Below are 21,658 nucleotides of genomic sequence, written 5' to 3'. Positions count from 1 at the left end.
CTGCAACATTCCCCACTGCAACATTCCCAAACAATGCAACATTCCCCACTGCAACATTCCCAAACAATGCAACATTCCACACGGCAACATTCCCAACACTGCAACATTCCCAAACACTGCAACATTCCCCACTGCAACATTCCCAAACGATGCAACATTCCCAAACACTGCAACATTCCCAAACACTGCAACATTCCCCACTGCAACATTCCCAAACAATGCAACATTCCCAAACACTGCAACATTCCCAAACAATGCAACATTCCCAAACAATGCAACATTCCCCACTGCAACATTCCCAAACAATGCAACATTCCCAAACAATGCAACATTCCACACGGCAACATTCCCAAACAATGCAACATTCCCAAACAATGCAACATTCCCAAACAATGCAACATTCCCAAACACTGCAACATTCCACACGGCAACATTCCACACTGCAACATTCCCAAACACTGCAACATTCCCAAACACTGCAACATTCCAAACACTGCAACACTCCACACTGCAACATTCCCAAACAATGCAGCATTCCCAACCACTGCAACATTCCCAACACTGCAACACTCCCAACCACTGCAACATTCCCAAACACTGCAACATTCCCAACACTGCAGCATTCCCAACCACTGCAACCTTCCCAAACAATGCAACATTCCAAACACTGCAGCATTCCCAACAATGCAACATTCCACACTGCAACATTCCCAAACAATGCAACATTCCCAACACTGCTGCTATTGCACACTGCAGCATTCCCAACCACTGCAGCATTCCCAACCACTGCAACATTCCCAACACTGCTGCTATTGCACACTGCAGCATTCCCAACCACTGCAGCATTCCCAACACTGCAGCACTCCCAACACTGCTGCCATTCCACACTGCAGCATTCCCAAGGCTCTGTGAGGTATTTTTGTAAGTATTTCTCAAAGAGCAGCACAGGGGTGCAGCTGATGTGAGGTGCAGCGTTATTGACACAGCAGGAGTTTGCTGGAAGCTGCTGGATACAGCTGAAAAAAATCTCTTTTTTTCCCCCCACAAAAAGTCCAGGTCCTGCTGCCAACCAGGACAAAACACTGGGAAAAACAAGTCACAGCCTTGGGAAATAGGAATTTACTTCAAGGGCCCCTCAGAGCTGCAGGAGAGCCCCAGAGCAACACCCCAGAAACAGCAAAACCACAGAGGGTCACCGTGCCCCTCCACACACCCAGGATCAGGGACACACTTGGAAAATGCTGTCCAGACCCTCCAGTTTATCCAGGATTAAATTCCTACACCCAGGTCACTGTGTGGACAAACCCAGCCTGGTTAGGCTCGGGCGTAATCCAGCACAGATCAAAGCTGAGCCTTGCAAAGTGAATTATGTCCCCAGCTTTCAGCGGTGCCCAGCACATTACAGCACCCACAACTGGATTTTCCTGAAATTCCAGTAAGATTCTCTCTTTGGAAATCATGAGCTGTGAAGAATTCCTGCCCAGCTGACTGGACTCCTATTTTTAGAAAAGATTTTAATAAAATTACTGTAAGAAGCGTTTTTGCAACAGCAATTTCTGGCGTTTTCTCGCCACATTTCAAACATCATCGTACTCGTTCTTCTACCAAGAGATGGTAAAAATGATTTATAGCTCTCCCAAAAAATTAGACAAGGCTCCAGTTCCTCAGGCAATTACAACATATAAAAAACAAGTGCTCTAAATTGTGATTTTCCTGCTTAAAAAAGAACTCCAGGGGCTGGGTTATTTTAAACCTCCTTTAAATTGAACTGTATTTTGCTACTCCTTTAAATTGAACTGTATTTTCTTCAGCAAGAAGGGTTGCACCTGGTAAAGTCTGCAGTTTTTTGCAATAATAGCAAATATTTAGACAAAAGGAAAACAGAAATTATCTCAAAGAAAACTGAACATATTATGTATCAAAGTAATATTTTAATTAGTATTAATCTAAGCCTTGATATTGTGAAATGAAAAATATTGCTCCATATTTTATCATATGACTGTATCGTAAGAAATACAAATTTAACAGCAGTGTTTCAGGTTTTGGGGGGAAAAGTGAGTTTTAAAATAAGACAAAGATAATATATTTTAGTAGTGACAAACATCAAGAGTAGAAGTCTTTTGAAATCAAGTTGAGTTGGAAAATCAGCTCATGATAAGGAATTCTGAAGAAAATCTCTCTGGCTTATTGAGTTAACCATGAATTATTTTCATAGTGGTCAGAGAATTTTAGCTATTTAATTTTAATTAAACAATCCAGGAATTGGATTCCATGACCCCTGTAGTTCCCTTCCAGCTCAGGGTATTCTCAGATTCCAGAAATTTCAGGGAAAAACTCACAAATCGAGGCGGCTGCTTGCAGTTCCGAGGTTCAATCTCTAAGGACTTGTTGAACAGATAATCTGTAAACTCTTTTTCTGGTATCTTCCCCATGGGATTGAGATTTTCAAAGAATTTCTGAACGGAACAAGTATCAATAATAATATTTAAAAAACATGCAGGCAGAGAAAATTTTAATGAAACACTCCTAACTCAGCCATTCAAAATCTCATTTTTCACCACTTCTGGCTGCTCCTTTGTGTGGTTCTTTGTTGTCTACCAGCCATTGCTCCCCCTCTTTTGCTAATCACCATCCATGCAAAATTAGGCCCAGTGCTAGAAGATTATTTGGTATTTTTTCCCCCCTCTGCAATCCCCCAAGAGATAATTAACGGCTGCTTACCCGGATTTCTGGCTCAATCCGTAAGCAGTAGGGTTGGTTTTGATACTGCTGAATTTCTCCTGTAATTTCAGCCACTTTTCTCCTCTTACTGAAGTTAATTAATTCTTTCCCTTGTCTTTTCAGGAAGTCGGGATTCCCTTCTTCTGTCTTCAGGATATTTGTTAGGTATATTCCTGATTTTTTTAAAAAAGGAGTTTTTAACCATACCTCTGCAGCAAACTCGAGTTCAGAGTGACAGCACACAAAAAATTTGATGTCACTTACCAAAAAAAGGCACGCAGGGGGGGTTGATTGACTTGAGCTTAGCTAAATACTTCTTAAAATGATCTTGGCTTAATTCTACTGCTTCATCCAAAACTCTTTTTTTCCTTTCCTGGAGTGCCTGAGTTGTCAAAAAAAAAGAAAATTAAAAATTAGGGATGGCAATCTTCTCAACAGCATGGTTAGCAAATAACAAGGCAATTCCCTGGCTCTCTGAGCAAAATTTGGGAATTGAAATGAAGGTTTCAAAGAACCTCTTGTGTCAATGGTTTGCTCTGGATTACAGCACCCAGCAATTCAGTCAGGTGGATCCTGAGATTCCAGAAAACAGATTATTATTTTAACTTCAAATACATGGAATTTAGTCTTTAATAAAAATTCAACATTTGATTTTAACTTCAAAGCCTTGTGCTGCCTTTCAGAGCCATACAAAACTCAAACCATTTTATTCATATTCCTCTCTTCCTGTTTTGCTCCAGGGAGGCTTTGCTGCCAACAATGGGTTTCACTCCAGAACTGCGCACGACCCAGGTCTGGACTCTGATTTAATTTCCTTTTCCATGCCCTAAACTCACCTCGAATGTGTGATCCAGCCTGTAGACTGAGACAGAGTTCACAGCACTGACAATCTCCAGAACACCATTGAAATTATTGAGGTCTTGGAAAACCTGCAGGATTTCGATGATCCTGCTCAGCACAGCCACTCGCTCCTCAAAGTTCTCCGTTTCCACGATGCACCTGATCGAAAGATGGGATTTGGGAAAGGGTGAGAAATAAAACCTGACACTTGGTCAGTTATTACATCAAAATTTTCCATGAAAACCCATCCAGCATGCAGATTTTGGCTCTCCCTCCAGAATCTCGAGTAGGAATTTATGTAATCACATCTTACGTACGTTCGAGTTGGAAAGTCAAGGGGAGGATTTGGCAGAAACAAACCAGCAAACCCCAAGGGTGCCCAGGGTAAGGGTGGTTAATGCCACTGAGCTGCACTCACTTTTCAAACCACAGAGTGAGGTTTGTAGTGTGACGAATCATTTTCAAGAGATTTGGGGAGTTAATTTCCTTATCTTCCTTCGTCCACACGCTGCCGACGAGTTCAGAAGGCTGCACAGCCCTGGGAATGACGGAACAGGAGGCAAAACGCTCAGTACAAATAAAAACTGTCATTTCTGTGTTTGCATTAAAAGATTATTTCTGCCCCTAGTCAAGACCTGATATTTCACAAATTCAATCCCACCTAATCTACTACGCAACACAACTTTTTGACAAGCGCTCGAGTACGGAAGAAAATTAGTTTTTATCTTAATTGAAATTGGGTAATTTTGAAGGAGCCTTTTCAGATAAGAAAATGACAAAGGAGTGAGTTTAGTTTTCTGAAAGGGCAAGAAAACAACTTCAGAAGAGTTAAAAATTGAAAATAGGAAGGTAAAGCACTTGCAGCAACTGGCTGGATTCAACACAAAACCTCCCATCACTGAAGCAGGAACGGGATTTTATAATTTGAATTTTGTACGACTCCCGAATTATCCTCCCCATATTTCTGCTGCCACAAGTCCGACACGGAGATAAAACCTCGTTTTTTTCCACTCCTTCGCATATTTTAACACGGAGCAGAGACCAAAGAAACCTCTTCCCATAAACTCTGGAAGTCGCGGGCTGCGATTTCCTGAAAACAATCGGTTTCTGAGACCGACGGTGTGAACGAGGAGCATTTTTTGGGGGGGTGAAATAACGCAAAATGCAGGAGTGAGAGCTCAGCCTGCCTGTACAGGTCGGACTCGAGCAGGGTGAGCTGCCGGGCGATCTCGATGGGGTGCAGGGTCATCAGCTCCAGCGCCTCGCTGTGCCCCACGCGCCACAGGTGCCACTCCAGCGGCGGCGGGGGGCTCTCGAAGGTGATGTTGTGGCTGACCCCGTCTGCCTGGGCTTTCTTCCTCTTGATGATTTTAGCAATGGACTCCACCCACTTCTTCATGGATTTTCCTGGAGAAATCATAAAAAAAACCCAAAACCAAACCACACACGAGTTTTTTAATGCTGTCGTAAGTGAAGTTTTAAACTGACACGGGGAGGGTTAAACTCCAAGAGAGGGGGGAAGTGAATTAATCTTGTTACAAGTGTTGGTTTTTTTAATAAATTCATGTTCTTTCATAAATGTCTATGTTATAGAGCAATCTTTGGGGAGGGAATATTTTGAGTTTGGAAATAAATAAATTCGGGAATTGGAACTCAGGCTGGAGGGACTTTGGACAAGGGATGGAGCGACAGGACAGGGGGAGATGGATTCAAACTGTGGATCCTTGGAAGTGTCCAAGGCCAGGTGGGATGAGGATTGGAGCTCCCTGGGATGGTGGAAGGTGTCCCTGCCATGGCAGAGGTGGAGCTGGATGGGCTTTAAGCTCTCTTCAACCCAAACCATTCTGGGAACCTCTGATTTTAAAGGACATTTGGTAACTTAGTGAAACTATCTCCCCCAAAATTTGAATGTACACTCAGAATTCTGCATTTCTGCACGTAAATTAATCAGGTTTGCATTTCTCTGTTTTCTTCTTATAGGTTCTTGCAGCTGTATCAGCTGACAAATAAACACATGTGAAACCAGTTCTATTTAACCACATCCTCTGACAGTTTTGGTGTGGAAAAAAGCGACCTTGTGTCCAGGGTCTTTTAATTATCTCAGAATTATGTTGCCTAATGTAAGAAAATGAAAACCTGGAACATGGCAACACTGCTGCCCTCCACAGAGGCTGCCAAAAAACTCCAGTTCATAAAGAAGAGATACCAAATGGGCCCAATATCCTCTTCTAAAAGGATAATGATTTTTTAGTTGGAACTTTATATAAATGGGAAAAATCAGCATGGGAAAAATTCAGTAAGCAAAAGGGAAGGAATTCTCTATGGAGAAGGGGAAGGTGACAGCCTGAATTACAGACGCAGGCAAGGATGACCAGAAGGAAATACATTTAAAGAGTTATTATCCTAATACTTGAAATTATTTTTAGGAGCTGTTCAGGCTCCAGGCCAAATCTTCCTCAGGTAAAGGGGAGCCTCACAAACAGCACAATTAAAGGCATTAAAATCATTCATGTAGTTAAAGGTATTCTCAAATCCATCAGGATCAGACTGGGAAGGGAACAGGACCCCCATCACTGCACCTCTGACACTGGAAATGAAGGTCTCCAGCCTCTCCAGCAGCTCCAGATCCCTCTCAAAATCATAAAAGTGGTGCTCGACCCAGTGGCGGAAAACATTCAATATTCTGAGGAAAGAGGAAAAAAAAATACATTAAGTTTCTTTTTAAGGAACTCCACGGCTTATCCCATAAAAATGAACCACAATCCTACAAAACTCAACTTACAGATTCATGGAGCTGGTGACTCTCAAAATACTCCCGGACAAAGGAGCACAGCAAAACCTTTTTTTTTTTTGGCAGGTGTTTAAAACTTAATTTATAGGTTTTAAAGAACAGTTTTAGCTTGGTGCTGTTTTAAAATCGAATATAAAAAATGCCAGTGTTGAGATAATTTCAGAAGAGGAAGAAACTTAGCAAAATCAGATAAAATTGGTATTTCTAATTTTCCTTGTAATTTCCTTTTTGTCTTGGTGTGTTTTTTTTAACAAAAAAAAGCTAATTAGGGTCTCCCACTTGTTAAGAAGCAAATTTGTCATTCTTTCGTTCCTACACACAAATTTCAACTTCAAAGTCGTTGTTACTGCCCTACTTACACAATTTTTAATGACCCAAAATGATTAGATGCAGTACATCCTTTAAAGATAACACTAAACTTCCTCTTGATTTTTCTCTACTCTTTCTTAGACAAATCCCTAATAAATCAGTCTCTAAAAGCGAACTCCAGCTGCTCTTCAGCCTTCTGCACTCCGGATAAATCAGAATACAAAAACTGGTTTGTCTCTTCTTCAGGCAAACAAGCTGAGCTCACACTTTGGACACTTTGTTTTATCCAGGTGCAATTTATCACCTGAGTAAAAAATCAGATTTGCATTGAGGACAAATGAAGGACATCCACATAGACACGTGGAAAATTCCTTGATTCTCCTCTTCTCAGTGTGCAAGGTAAAAAATAAGGTTTATGCCACAAAAGAATTGCTGCCCCAAGAGATCATTCGGGCTGGAAATCAATGACACCTTCCAAGAGGCAAAGTTTTGATCCAAGTTTCCTGTACCAGGATCTTATCTAACCCACGTCTGCCCTTGAGATCCCGTGGTGAAAGCATTGCCTGGATCTGCTGACTGCGCTTCCAGCTGAGCACCTCCTCGCTCCCATCACCTCACACGCATTTATTTGTGTCCAAGCCCTTTCCAGGCCTGGGCACAGCATCTTCTACGAGATTTGGAGTGGAGGGAAGCAGGGAAGGAAGGGATAAACACCTTCAGTTCCCCACCTTCTTCCCACATTCCGGTCTCTGAAGCAGAGGTCAACGCTTTTAACAACACTGGAGTGCACAAAGCGCCGAGTTTATCGACCCAGCAGCTCAGAGTCACTCATTTTCAACTGGAAGGCAGCTTCGAGCTACTGGAAATACACAGTATGGATCAGAAACAGCTCCCAGAACACAGCAAAACCCAGGGAAGGCACGAGCTGAGAGGCAGCTCTCCCAGGAACCGACAACTGTGTAGATTTCTGGTCCTGCTGAACCCACAGCAGCTGATAAGGTGGGAACAGCAAGGGCCTGAGAAGCTGCCCAAGGCCAGCAGCAGGCAGGAGTACCAAGGTTACGCTGAGATTGCGTGACTTGGATCACGTTCAAGAAGGTGGTGGCAGCTCTGTGTCGAGGAAAGTTACAGGGTTACCTTCAGATTTATCTTTGTAATCTTTTATATGTATATGCACACGGGTGCCTGATAAAAATGGGACCCTGAGTGACTTTCTGAACACCTTGGAGGCACTGGCATGTCAGGGTGACCCTTTGAGTCAACTGCTCCTGCTCCAACAGGAATGAGTGGTAGCAGAGTAACGGAGGGTGCTGTGTGTCTAATTAACAGTGCTAACTACTATTAGTAGAATTAATATTCATAGTAGTATTAATGTGCCATTAATGGGAACATCTTGACGTTACTCATCGGTGTAATGAATAAAAGTTGCTCAAGCAAACACTGGTTGTGATCTGTTTCTCCTCCTGTCTCGATCCCCGATCAGGGCAACAATTACTCTCATTCACGCTAGAAACGCTTAATTGTTCCCCAAATTAGCTCGGTCAGCAAGACCTCGGCGATTCCCTGCGGCCCACTGCAGCGTGCAGCACAGACAAGAGGCTCCCTGTCTGTGAGCAAACACATCCACGGCGCTGGGACACGGAGAGAAACACCAGCGGGGCTGGAGGACGGGAACACAGGAATTATCTGCACAGCGGCTGGGAACAAGGAGGCATTGAGAGCGCGGCCAGCCCTGCCCTGAGCTCCAGTGCCCCCACCCACGGCGCCGCGGCTGCGGGACGGGTCCTGGATCCCAGCCGGGCCAGCTCCAGCACCGGGACAGCAGGGGCTGCAGGGAGAGCAGGGGCTGCAGCGAGAGCAGGGGCTGCAGGGAGATCAGGGGCTGCAATGAGAGCAGGGGCTGCAGCGAGATCAGGGGCTGCAGTGAGATCAGGGGCTGCAGGGAGAGCAGGGGCTGCAGCGAGAGCAGGGGCTGCAGCGAGATCAGGGGCTGCAGGGAGAGCAGGGGCTGCAGGGAGAGCAGGGGCTGCAGCGAGATCAGGGGCTGCAGCGAGAGCAGGGGCTGCAGCGAGATCAGGGGCTGCAATGAGAGCAGGGGCTGCAGGGAGATCAGGGGCTGCAGCGAGAGCAGGGGCTGCAGCGAGATCAGGGGCTGCAGCGAGAGCAGGGGCTGCAGGGAGAGCAGGGGCTGCAGCGAGAGCAGGGGCTGCAGGGAGAGCAGGGGCTGCAGCGAGATCAGGGGCTGCAGCGAGAGCAGGGGCTGCAGCGAGATCAGGGGCTGCAGCGAGAGCAGGGGCTGCAGCGAGATCAGGGGCTGCAGCGAGAGCAGGGGCTGCAGCGAGATCAGGGGCTGCAGGGAGAGCAGGGGCTGCAGCGAGAGCAGGGCCTGCAGTGAAATCAGGGGCTGCAGCAAGAGCAGGGGCTGCAATGAGAGCAGGGGCTGCAGCGAGAGCAGGGGCTGCAATGAGAGCAGGGGCTGCAGCGAGAGCAGGGGCTGCAGTGAAATCAGGGGCTGCAGCAAGAGCAGGGGCTGCAATGAGAGCAGGGGCTGCAGCGAGAGCAGGGGCTGCAGGGAGAGCAGGGGCTGCAATGAGAGCAGGGGCTGCAGGGAGAGCAGGGGCTGCAGCGAGAGCAGGGGCTGCAGGGAGATCAGGGGCTGCAGCGAGAGCAGGGGCTGCAGCGAGATCAGGGGCTGCAGCGAGAGCAGGGGCTGCAGCGAGATCAGGGGCTGCAGCGAGAGCAGGGGCTGCAGCGAGAGCAGGGGCTGCAATGAGAGCAGGGGCTGCAGGGAGAGCAGGGGCTGCAGCGAGAGCAGGGGCTGCAGCAAGAGCAGGGGCTGCAGGGAGATCAGGGGCTGCAGCGAGAGCAGGGGCTGCAGGGAGAGCAGGGGCTGCAGCGAGAGCAGGGGCTGCAGGGAGAGCAGGGGCTGCAGCGAGAGCAGGGGCTGCAGTGAGATCAGGGGCTGCAGCGAGATCAGGGGCTGCAACGAGAGCAGGGGCTGCAGCGAGAGCAGGGGCTGCAGGAGATGTGGGCAGTGCCGGGGCAGGGCAGGGGGCACACACACAGACAGACAGACAGACACAGACACACACACAGAGACAGAGACAGACACACACACAGAGACAGACACAGACACACACAGAGATGGACACACAGACAGACAGACACACACATACACAGTGCACACACACACAGACACACACACACGGTGTACACACACACAGACACACACACACACACACACACACACACACACACCTGAGCTGCACTGGGAGGGCTGAAGGCACACATAGACGCAGACATACAGACAGACACACAGAGACACACAGACACACACTCACACACCTGAGCTGCACTGGGAGGGCTGAAGGCACACACAGACACAGGGAGGGCTGAAGGCACACACAGACACACACAGACACACACACACACTCACACACTCACACACTCACACTCTCTCTCACACACCTGAGCTGCACGGGCTGCACGTATTCCTTGCGGAAGCGCTTCAGGTCGGCGCTGATGGGCTGCTCGCCCTTCTCGATGGCCAGCCTGTCTGCCTCCGTGGGCTCGGGCTCAGGGATCTCAAACCTGGGGGGAAACACAAACCCTCTGTGCAGAAGCTGCAGTTTTACAGAAATGTGTTTCTACAAATTCAGCGGGAGGAGAGTCGGGTGCTTCCCTGCCATCCGGTTTGCCCGGAATTCCCTCCTCCCCAGCTCCACGCCCTGCTAATTCGCCACTTCTCTGCTCATCACACGATGTCTAGACTGGGATAGAAGGTTTTTAAGGACTTGATTAAGGGAAGATTAGACGAGAGCTTAAGAGCAGCTTTACCACACTGCATTAAAATGCTGTTTACCCTAAGTCTGTGCCTTCAAACGAACTGCCTGGAACATTTCTGTCCTTATTTCCACGGAGATTTGGGTGCACTCAACTCTCTCATGAGCCAGTTTAGCAGTTCCAAACATCGCCACCCACCAGCTCACACCTCATCCAGCTAACTCATTTAAACTGGGAAAAGGAAGCTTCCACTGAAAACCTGCATCATTGTTTTCACGTTACTGCTTTACAAACTTCACTAAAACACTGAAACATCACACTGGGATCCTGAGCAGGAAAGGAGCAGGAGAATCTCTGATGTTTGTGGGGCCCTTCCAACTCGGGATGTTGTATGATTCCAGATAAACAAAACTCACTGGGAACTGAAGTGACAGGACTAGGGGAAAGGCCCAAAGTGCAGGAGAGGAGGGTTAGATGGGATTTGAGGGAGAAATTCCCAGCTGTGAGGGTGCAGAGACCCTGGAATGAAATTCCTGAAGAAAACGTGACTGCTCCATCCCTGGAAATGTCCAAGGCCAGCTTGGACAGGGCTTGGAGCAGCCTGGGATAGTGAGAGGTGCCCCTGCCCATGGTAAGGGTGGGACTGGATGGGTTTTAAGGTCCTTTCTCAAACCATTCTGGGATTCTATTCTATGATTCCAAACCCTTTCCAAGCCCTAAGGAAGGAGGATCACTCCTTACCTTTCTATCAGCAAACTCAGCAGCTCCTGGGGCTTGCAAAAGGAGCGGTAGGTGGTCAGGAAAGTCCGAACAAAATTAGGATCTGTAAGGATTGAGGAAGAAAATGATGGCAGTGGGTTTTTATCCAGTTGCAAAATAACAGAAATAAAATACAAAGAAGTCGTTTAATGTGCAGAGAAGACACAGAGGTTGTAAGGCAAGCACTGTATTTGTAAAACACCAGAAATTACCGTGATTGGGAAATTTTCACTCCGTTCTTTGGTGCATATCCCTGAAAAATACTGAACTGCACATCCAACATTCTCTTAAAACCTCTGTCTCGGCCTTCCCTGAGGAATGCCTCTCCCTGACCAGCTGTACTATTGAGGAAGTTTCACAAAAATTGCACAGCAGTCCCGACAGCAGCAGCTTCCCCTTGCACCCCAAAACTGAGACCCAACATCTTCCTCAGCCTCAGCAGTTCAGGGGAACTCCTTCAAGCTTTCACTTCTGTGCCTGTCAGGCACTAAAAGGCTGAAAAATGCTGATTGCATCGACTTCAACCCAGATTCTTCACAGAGAGACAGGCTGAATGTAATAAATACAAAAAGTACAGTAAATATAATAAATATAACCTCTAACTGTTTTCCTCCTTCACAGAGCATCAGCCTGTAACAGCCCCACTGTTACCCTGGTTTTTCTGAGCCTTTTGATTTTCATAGATGGAGTCAGATCTTTTAGTTACTGTAGAGTATTAGAGCAGTTTTCTACCTTTCCCACAGAATATACACAAATCCTTTGTTTTTCATTCTCTGTCCTTTGTTTGCATATTTCTAACCTGAAAACAATTGTAACTGACAGTTGGTCTGGCCACTGAGGCTGAGGGGTGGAAACCCCAAAAAGCCAATCTTCTGCTGGACCCACAAATGTATAAAAAGTAAGAAATAAACAAAGGGGCTTCTTCTCTTCGCTCTTTCAGCTGGGAGCGGGATCAGAAGAACCTCTGCGAAAATCTCTTGTCTGCGTGTGATTGCTTTGTGTGTCTCGGTGACACCCCACTGCTTTGGCCACGATGAATCACGAAAACATATTTTTGTGATTTTTTTTTTTTTTAGGGGACGAAAGGTTTGCATACCCAAAATTCTCTTAGAGCTTTGCCTGCAAAGCCAGGTGATTTAATAACCCATTTTTACTCCCCGCATATCTCACTCTACATTCCATTACGAGCAGAAAAAAAGCCCCCAGCGTACTAAAGACAAAAGGTTAAGGACGAACCTCCTCCCCCTTCTAAGAACAACACCAGAGCCCAGGATACCTGCATACATGTGGTAGGTCAGCCTCTCGATGAGTTTCACCACCGTGCCCCCTTTGATGATGGGAATGCCGTTCCTGCTCTGCAAGCTCTCCTCAAAAACGATGTTGTCCTCCGAGTCCTCCACCACGAACCGATAAACGCTGGCGCTGGGCAGCCTCAGGGGCTGCTCGTTCTCCTCCTGCAGCAGCACCGAGTCCAGCATCCTGTCCAGGGTGCTGCGGTACTGCAGCGAGATCAGCGCCGCCATCCACGTGCTCTTCTCCTCGGCCGACTTGGCGGCGAACACGACGCCGTTGTCGTCCTTGGACACCAGCTCGAAGGCGTGCCGGTACTCCGCCGTGTCCTCCCTGTCCAGCACCTGCGCCTTCCTCATGACGATCTTCTCCTTGAGCCGGTACTCGGCGCTGCTGTAGCCGGGCAGCCGCGACTGCCCGTGGTTGGGTTTGCAGCTGATCATCAAGCCGTCGAAGAGGAAGATGTGGCGCTCGTGTTTGGCGCCGATTTTCGTCAGGCCCCCTTCCATGATGAACTCGTTGCAGCACTGGCCGATGTCTTTGCCTTCCCAGCCGTCGATGTTCTTCTGGATTTCGTTCATTTTCTTGATGGCCAAGTGTTTGCTTCGGAGCTGCCGGTGATAGAAGCGACACACCGGCTCCCTTGAAGGGAGAACAGAAAAAGTCACGGCGGGCGCGTGCCGGATTTGCAACCCCAAAAGACTAAAATAATCAATTAAATAAATTGCTTAAATCGGGATTATTTTTCTTTTTCCCCCCCTCAAAATCAAGTTCCAAATGAGCCACGTGCACAGCTTGGGCTGGGAAGGAGCGAAACACACACGTTATTCTTCCAAGAGGGGCGCGAAGGCTTTGGGCCTCCGTCTACAAAGAAAACCGGCAACAAGACGCGCCTTGCAAAGGAAATATTGAGATTTTCTAGCAGGACAAGGTGATTTACGTCCGTCCCTGGCAGCTGTGGGAAGCTCTGGGGGTGCTTACCCAGGCCGGCGCCGCGGGGAGTGCTTGCTGTAAATGCGCTCCATGCTGCACTGCAGGTTCAGGAGGGCTGTGATGGCCTGCTTCAGGCACTCCCTGTCCTCTTCATCCTCACTGCACTCCTGCAATTGCTGGCACAGAACAAACATTTATTTTCTTTTGGATTTGCCTCATTTCTAGCAGGGTAAGAAGACTATAAGGCCTTCGCACATGGTGGTACCGGCAGAGCTCGGTGAAATCGGTGATCTCAATTGAGCGACTTTTTACATCTACACTCAAAAGTAGATGTGAAAGCATGAAAGTAAAAATATTTAGTCAGAGGTTCAGGAAAAATCCATGGATATCCCTCAAATTTAGAAAGATCACCCTTTACCCTTTAATGCTAACTGCCAGGCATTATTCTGCCTGTTATCTCATCAACAACATCCTGTTTCAAACTTTGATTCAAGAGTTTGAAAGTTTGAAACAGCCAAGGACTCAGTGCTGCTTTCTGGAACTCTGTGCATCTTCCTTCCATGAGTCCATCTCAACAATCCAAATTTAAGACAGAAGGAGCAAGAATCTCTTAGCTTCTTATCATCCTGAATTCTGCCACCTCCAGCAAACTCAAGAAGAAACACCAATTTTGCACGAAGCAAACAGCAAAAGCCTGAAATTTAAGATTTGCTGCTACAGGAAAATGTAAAGGCAGTGAGAACAAATATATTTCCTTTGTGTAGAGACTAAGTCCATCCCCACCACTCAGCAGAAACTCCCTGAACTGGGAAATTCCACAGATTTTCCTTTCATCTCCATCCACTTGGTAGCAACATGCTTTGAGCAAAACCTAACAGCTCCTCTTTTTGGTTCTTTGAGGTGGCACCTAAAAAAACGATTGAGAAAATAAAAGAGATTTTTCTTTTTAACCCTTTTCACATCCAAGATCATCTGAACTGCCCATGGCAGGGGCTGGAACGAGATGGGATTTAAGGTCCCTTCCAACACAAACCAGTCTGGGATTCTGTGAACCTTTTTAAAGGAAAATTCAGGCTAATAAATTGGTGGGCAAAACCGTGACAATTTGCCATGCAGTTTGGGATAAACTCTCTTTTACCTCTAGACATGAAATCTTCCTCACACTCACTGGCATGGCAGAATCCTTCTTTTCCTTTCCCCACTACGTTCCCTCAGCAAGGATCCCTCAGCTTCTTCTAAAAGCAATTGAGAGAACAGGATTTGACCACACTGGTCCAATCCCATGTTGTTTAAATGACCGAATTTTTGGTTTTCCGGAGGCCCAAATAACCTCCACATTCAAGAAAGTGAAGAGTTTTGTGGCTCAGAATTTCTGGGAAGCTGAGGAACAGTACAGGGAAGGGAAAAATCAGATGTCTACCTCTGGAAATTCTACTTTTCCTTGGTGCCAGCCATGGAAATGCAAAGAACACGGAAATGCTGTGAAATGCAGAATCCTGAAGGTGGGAGAAGCAATTGAGGGATAATTTCAGATGTTGCTGGATGAGAACACAGCGAGTCCAGAGCAGGAATCAGGGATAATTCTGTGCAGGCTCTGCTGCAGGTCCTGAACATTTTTTCTACCAAGGAGGAAAAGTTCTACAGCTTGAAAGAATTTTCAGGCTTTTCACACTTTATTAATTTTAGTTTCGTTGTTTTGCAAAAAAAAGCAAATGTTGAGGCCTGTGTTTCTGTAAATCATTATTTTATTCACCTCCCTATTCAGAAGGGGTTTTTGGTAACTTTCTCAAGGAGTCAAAGTCTCAATCTGAGCTTCTCTCCCTACTGAAACTCTGAAAATATGAGTGCTTTGTTGCTTTTTTGCTTTCATTTTGGTCTTCTTCAACCTAGAGGCCAATGCCAACGGCAACAGAGGAGCAGTACCACCAGTTTTTAATGTTATATTTTAATACTGTTGAATAAATACATTTTTTATCCCCCAAACCACTCTGCTTTCTAAAAATCCCTGCTTTAAATCCAAGATTTTTTCGAACTACAACATAAAATTCAAAATTGAAACCCGTAACTAATGGGAACACAAGAAAATATTCTGGATTGACCACTTCTACAGGGTGATATTTCAGATTTCTGTTCTGTGCTCACATGGTTGTGAGACAGCCATGCGTCAGATTCTACTCAGAAACCTCATACACTGTGGATAAAGGTCAAATTTAAATGTTCTCACTGCTAAAATGATCATCTTTCATGCAGCACCCTGCTGTATCATCCTTCAAAATAAATCAAAACATGACAAAATGATTTTGCCAGGCTTTATTTGTCCAAAATAGGAGGAAAACTCTGCTCAGTAGGGCACCCGTGGCAACGTTTCTCTAAAAAAGGAGGAAAACCACAACCCATTTCACACTTGTAAAAGCAGTTTGAGGTTCAGATTCCTCCCAGAGCTGTGGCAGCCCGTGATTTCATCCTTAAATTTCAGCCTTAAATTTCATCCTGACGCGTTTTCCCAGCTCTAAGACGCTCACGGATCAGCCTGACCCCCAGCACGAGGCAGGGCAAGGACCCCATTCCGGCTTTTCAAGCTGAAAGGTTTGCAGGAATTGCAGAGAATTACGGAAAGGGAAGTTCCGTTATTTTCAGAGAGACACTTCTGGTGAAGAACTCGTCCCTGATATCCGATTTAAACCTCCCCTGGCAGAGCTTGAGGCCATTTCCTCTTGTGCTGTCCCTTGTTCCCTGGGAGCAGAGCTCGACCCTCCTGTCAGCAAGTTGTACAAAATTAAAGTTGTTTGGGGTTTGTTTGGTTCTTTTTTTAAGCTTTTCTGAACTGGTTTCTAAACTGACCATCACTAGAAATGCTTAAGAGTTGAGAATTTCCCGAAATCACACGTATTTAGGTGTATTGGAACCAGATGATCTTTAAGGTCCCTTCCAACCCAAACCATTCCGGGATTTAAAGTTTTCTGCAAAGTCCTGGCAATCCATTCATTGGAGGTGGATCAGAATAAATCACCACTTGTTTTAACTTATTATATCAGGAAATGCAAAAAAAATCACAGCAGACATGAGGAAAACAAGAGTGAAATTAAAAAAAAAAAAACAAAAAAACCAAAAAAAAGGAGTTTGTGCTAAATATTAATTACAGGTATTAACACAACTCCTAAAAATATTCAGGTTGGATTACAGATAAATTCTATTTTCCTCCTTCACTCAAGTAAATCCTTTGAAACACAAAGGAAATCCCCACATCTCACCTGCACAGCAGCAGATTTTACAGTGAGAGCCTCAAAGAATAATTTCTGCTGCTCCTTCCAAATGTCAGCTATAGCCACAGGGTGTTTTACCCATTTAATTTAAGTTCATCCCTGTTCGTTAATAATTCATTTACCCTTAAAGCATTCCAAACTTTCCCCACACAATGGGGCAAACAGAACCTTTTTTTACATTATCCTCAGCTCATTCCAGTTAGGACTGAGGACAAATGGTTGAATATTAAGAATGGATTCTTCTGATTATTCTGAAATAATAAACTGAGCTGCAGCTGGAGTGGGACCTGAGACTGAGAATTCTGACTGAATCCTGCTCGGCTTTTTCTGAACGGACAAAAAAATTCAGAACTCACAGAAAGAAGGAATTAGATTTGTGTATTGATTTTTAAACTATATTAGAACTCAAGTTCAATATTTGTTTAATAAAATGTAGTTCAAATGTTCATACGAGAGCAACAGATGCTTTGTTAAGATTTTTAAAAATACATTTTTACTTTTAAGAAATGAAGTAACTGGTGTAGAATAATTTTAATTTTCAGAGGGAGCAAGTAAAACATAGCCACCTAACTAAAAGCTCAGATTGTATACATTAATAATTATTTTCAGTCAGAAATAGGAGTGTGGCTCCATTTACCTGCAGCAAGTCAAAGTAGTGCAAGCAGTGATAGACTGGGATCAGCATGAGGCGAGGCAGGACATACTGGACAGCTTCCTTAAATCCTTCAGCTGTGGACTGGAAAGGAAAAAAACCAGGATTATTTACATTGAAATACTCAGAATATTCACTGTGTTCCCCTGATCCCACAGCAAAATGGGAGGCCTCAATGGGTACTGAAGAAATCACTGAAGAAACTGAGAATCACAGGTTTATCACTTAAAAAACGAGGAATATTTTCCATTCCCAGCAGTTGACCAAGGCAATAATTCACGTTGTAAGATGAGGAGAGATGGTGAAATTCCTGCTGTAACTGCTGAGGAGAAACTGAATTACCCCAGGGTCAGAAACGAGGCCGCACTCACTGACACCTAACTGAACAGCAATTTAATCCGCAATAAAAGAACGGAATTCCAGAATCTGAGCTTTAAATTTAGGAGGGAAGGAGGCAAAGAGCTTTCCTTACTCACATTTAAGAGTGAGGTGATGCAGCTCAGCAAGGGCTCAGAGCTGGGGAGGAAACACTCCCTGAAGGGCGGGCTCCCAGGGATCTCACCTGCAGAGACCAGTTAAACCCAGCAGCACTAAACTGGGCTGAACTGGGAGCACCATCACTTGCTCAGCAGCTTCTCTGAGGGCATTTCTGAGCACCAGCTCAGCCTGAGCAGCATCATTCATCGAGAAATCTGCTCCACAGATAAAACAAGAAAAGAATCACGGGTTACCCTGCTCCTAACACTATCCTCCTCCTAAGGAATGACTGAAGAGTTATTCCAGAAAAAGCCCCAGTGACAGCCCCGGTGCTGAAGGAGGCCCTGGGAATGCACAGGAGAAAATGAAATGATGGCGTTTGTGTGCCCGTGGTTGGCTTGAAAAGGCAAAATCCAAGTGGCAGCGTGAGAGTTCACCCTCTGCTCACATACAAGGGGTGAGGAGTTAAAAAAAAAACCTGCAAAACACCCAGGGATGGGTCAGAGCTGGGCCCTGATTTTACAGCAAGAGGCAAAAGTCCAAATATCTCACACTGGAGAAAGGGCAGGACCTGGAGGATTTCTTCTTGAGCTGGAAGCAAAGAACGACTGACAGAATTCAAACCTTCGAAAGAGGAGAAGGAAAACCACTCGGTTATTCTCCCTTGCACTCACCTGGAAGTGGAGAGCCACGGCAGGTTTGGCCATTAGGTTATTGAAATGCTCCTGAAATCGTGGAGAGAGAATATCCTGGGACAAGGTTTCATACGGATCAAAGGCTTGCTCCTAAATAAAAACACAGAATTACACACAGAACCGAGGGTCCAAGCTATTCCCAGCTGGTACAATAACTTCCTTTAATAAGCTGATGGAACTTTTCAAGAAAATACTGATTTTGCGAAATAAATATTGAGCAAACCAAAAATCTCGTTTCCCTTCCAGCTTTTAAGGGCCCATCATTTTCTTGGCGCTCCTCAACCTCCCCATCTTTATGGCCAACACCAATTCTGTTGTACTGAAGCAGTGGGAACCAGGAGAAGTTTTTGGTTTTCACCCCGTTTGGCATGGAATGGCAATTTTACCTCCTGTCCATAAAGATGGACAACGTGGAAAACTGGGACACTTTTCCAGGGAAAATCTCTCAGCTGGGACAAAGCAATCAGACTCAGGGGGAAGTCCTCAAGTGACATCAAGGGTTTAGATGCAAAAAATGATGGTTCTGTTTGGGGTATCCAGTGTGATTCCACAGGATCAGCTACAGCAGGATGGGATGGAAACCTGCTGGAATCCCACAGGGATCGTTCCTGGCTGCACAGAAATCCCACAGGAACCCCACAGGAATCCCACAGGGATCGTTCCTGGCTGCACAGAAATCCCACAGGGATCGTTCCTGGCTGCACAGAAATCCCACAGGAACCCCACAGGAATCCCACAGGGATCGTTCCTGGCTGCAGGAATCCCACAGGGATCGTTCCTGGCTGCACAGAAATCCCACAGGGATCGTTCCTGGCTGCACAGAAATCCCACAGGGATCGTTCCTGGCTGCACAGAAATCCCACAGGGATCGTTCCTGGCTGCACAGAAATCCCACAGGGATCGTTCCTGGCTGCACAGAAATCCCACAGGGATCCCACAGGGATCGTTCCTGGCTGCAGAAACCCCACAGGAACCCCAGAGGAATCCCACAGGGATCGTTCCCGGCTGCAGCAATCCCACAGGAATTGTTCCTGGCTGCACAGAAATCCCACAGGAACCCCACAGGAATCCCACAGTAATGGTTCCTGGCTGCAGGAACCCCACAGGAATCCCACAGGAACCCCACAGGAGTGGTTCCTGGCTGCAGGAATCCCACAGGAATTGTTCCTGGCTGCTCAGGAATCCGAAAGGAATCCCACAGGGACCGTTCCTGGCTGCAGGAATTCCACAGGAATTGTTCCTGGCTGCTCAGGAATCCCAAAGGAATCCCACAGGGACCGTTCCTGGCTGCAGGAATCCCACAGGAACCCCACAGGAATCCCACAGGAATCATTCCTGGCTGCAGGAACTGCACAGGAACCCCACAGGAACGGCTCCTGGCTGCAGCAATCCCATAGGAATCCTACAGGAATCCCACAGGAATGGTTCCTGGCTGCACAGAAATCCCACAGGAATGCCACAGGAATGGCTCCTGGCTGCAGGAACCCCAGAAGAATGGTCCCTGGCTGCAGGAACCTCACAAGAACCCCACAGGAATGGTCCCTGGATGCAAGAACCCCACAGGAATGACTCCTGGCTGCAGGAACCCCACAGGAATGGCTCCTGGCTGCATGAACCCCACAGGAACGGTTCCTGGCTGCAGGAACCCCACAGGAACCCCAGAGGAATGGTTCCTGGCTGCAGGAACCTCACAAGAACCCCACAGGAGTGGTCCCTGGATGCAAGAACCCCACAGGAATGGCTCATGGGTGCAGGAACCCCACAGGAATGGCTCCTGGCTGCAGGAACCCCACAGGAACCCCCCAGGAACCCCACAGGAATGGTTCCTGGCTGCAGGAACCCCACAGGAACCCCACAGGAACCCCCCAGGAACCCCACAGGAATGGCTCCTGGCTGCAGGAACCCCACAGGAACCCCACAGGAGTGGTTCCTGGCTGCAGGAACCCCACAGGAACCCCACAGGAACCCCCCAGAGACCCCACAGGAGTGGTTCCTGGCTGCAGGAACCCCACAGGAACCCCCCAGGAACCCCACAGGAGTGGTTCCTGGCTGCAGGAACCCCACAGGAACCCCCCAGGAACCCCACAGGAGTGGTTCCTGGCTGCAGGAACCCCACAGGAACCCCACAGGAGTGGTTCCTGGCTGCAGGAACCCCACATGAACCCCACAGGAGTGGTTCCTGGCTGCAGGAACCCCCCAGGAACCCCACAGGAGTGGTTCCTGGCTGCAGGAACCCCACAGGAACCCCCCAGGAATGGTTCCTGGCTGCAGGAACCCCACAGCAATCCCGCTGGATTCGGGAATACCAACCCCACAAAAGCTTCATTTGAACATTGGTGAAGCCTCAATCCCAGTGGAATCCACAGTGCAAATCCACTGCAGGGGCCAGGCCAGGATTTCCTGACTCTCTGCTGTCTTCTGGAAGTTTTTGACATTTTTACAAGCGGTTTTAGATCCTTCCACTTCGACTTCTATCAGTATTTTTATGTTTTGGGTTTGTTTTATGAACACGAGATTAAAATGGACCCCATTAGGGATCTTCCCCACGGGATGAATTATTTCAAAAAGGGTTTTATGCCTGGAATGCCGCAAAAGTGATGGAGCTGTGGAATTCTGGAACATTGAAATTGATGGCTTTTGGCTGGAGGAGGGCAGGGTTAGATGGGAGATTGGGAATTCCTGGCTGGGCTGGAATTGCCAGAGCAGCTGTGGCTGCCCCTGGATCCCTGGCAGTGCCCAAGGCCAGGTTGGACACTGGGACAGTGGGAGGTGTCCCTGCCATGGCTGGGGTGGATTTAAGGTCTTTTCCAAGCCAATCCACTCCGGGATCCCATGAAAGCATCACCCTGATGTCCATATAAATTATTTATTCAGTGCGGGGTACGGCCCTGGACCGGTGTTTGCCCGTCTCACCCCCTCGCTGTGTGCCCTGCTTCCCACCTTTGCTCCTCTGTGGATATTTCAACTCCTCTTACGGAAACACAAACAGCAGAAAACAAATGCACAACCTACTGCCTCGTTTTATCAGCTGCCTTGTGAAGGTCCCCTCAAAGCAGGCAGAACTCTCTGCCCTGTTCTGCGGCTCTCAACCCTCCACCTCCCAATTTGGGGGGTCAATTTCTGAATTTCCTCCACACCAGCAAAA

At 47.0% G+C, this 21,658-nt stretch overlaps 1 protein-coding gene across 1 annotated transcript in view; it reads right to left on the bottom strand.

Annotated features, from left to right (window-relative positions):
* Nucleotides 1-1,154: 1,154 nt before the first annotated feature.
* Nucleotides 1,155-21,658, bottom strand: part of LOC120748297 (son of sevenless homolog 2-like) — a 40,051-nt gene continuing 19,547 nt past the window's right edge. Inside the window, exons 7-20 of the mRNA XM_040054424.1 lie at nt 18,493-18,603; nt 17,327-17,425; nt 13,475-13,602; nt 12,480-13,135; nt 11,186-11,267; nt 10,130-10,252; nt 6,141-6,244; nt 4,749-4,968; nt 3,980-4,099; nt 3,558-3,720; nt 2,986-3,103; nt 2,722-2,894; nt 2,340-2,456; nt 1,155-1,496 (exon numbers count right to left, since the gene is read on the bottom strand). Coding sequence (XP_039910358.1) covers nt 1,278-1,496; nt 2,340-2,456; nt 2,722-2,894; nt 2,986-3,103; nt 3,558-3,720; nt 3,980-4,099; nt 4,749-4,968; nt 6,141-6,244; nt 10,130-10,252; nt 11,186-11,267; nt 12,480-13,135; nt 13,475-13,602; nt 17,327-17,425; nt 18,493-18,603 — 2,433 coding nt within the window. The 3' untranslated portion in view covers nt 1,155-1,277. The remainder of the gene's footprint in view (nt 1,497-2,339; nt 2,457-2,721; nt 2,895-2,985; nt 3,104-3,557; nt 3,721-3,979; nt 4,100-4,748; nt 4,969-6,140; nt 6,245-10,129; nt 10,253-11,185; nt 11,268-12,479; nt 13,136-13,474; nt 13,603-17,326; nt 17,426-18,492; nt 18,604-21,658) is intronic.

Source organism: Hirundo rustica, unplaced genomic scaffold, assembly GCF_015227805.2.
Source record: "Hirundo rustica isolate bHirRus1 unplaced genomic scaffold, bHirRus1.pri.v3 unplaced_BUSCO_363461at7742, whole genome shotgun sequence".
In the NCBI taxonomy this organism is placed as follows: domain Eukaryota; kingdom Metazoa; phylum Chordata; class Aves; order Passeriformes; family Hirundinidae; genus Hirundo; species Hirundo rustica.
The sequence above is the reverse complement of the archived record's forward strand: the minus strand, read 5'-3'. Positions and strand labels throughout refer to the sequence as shown.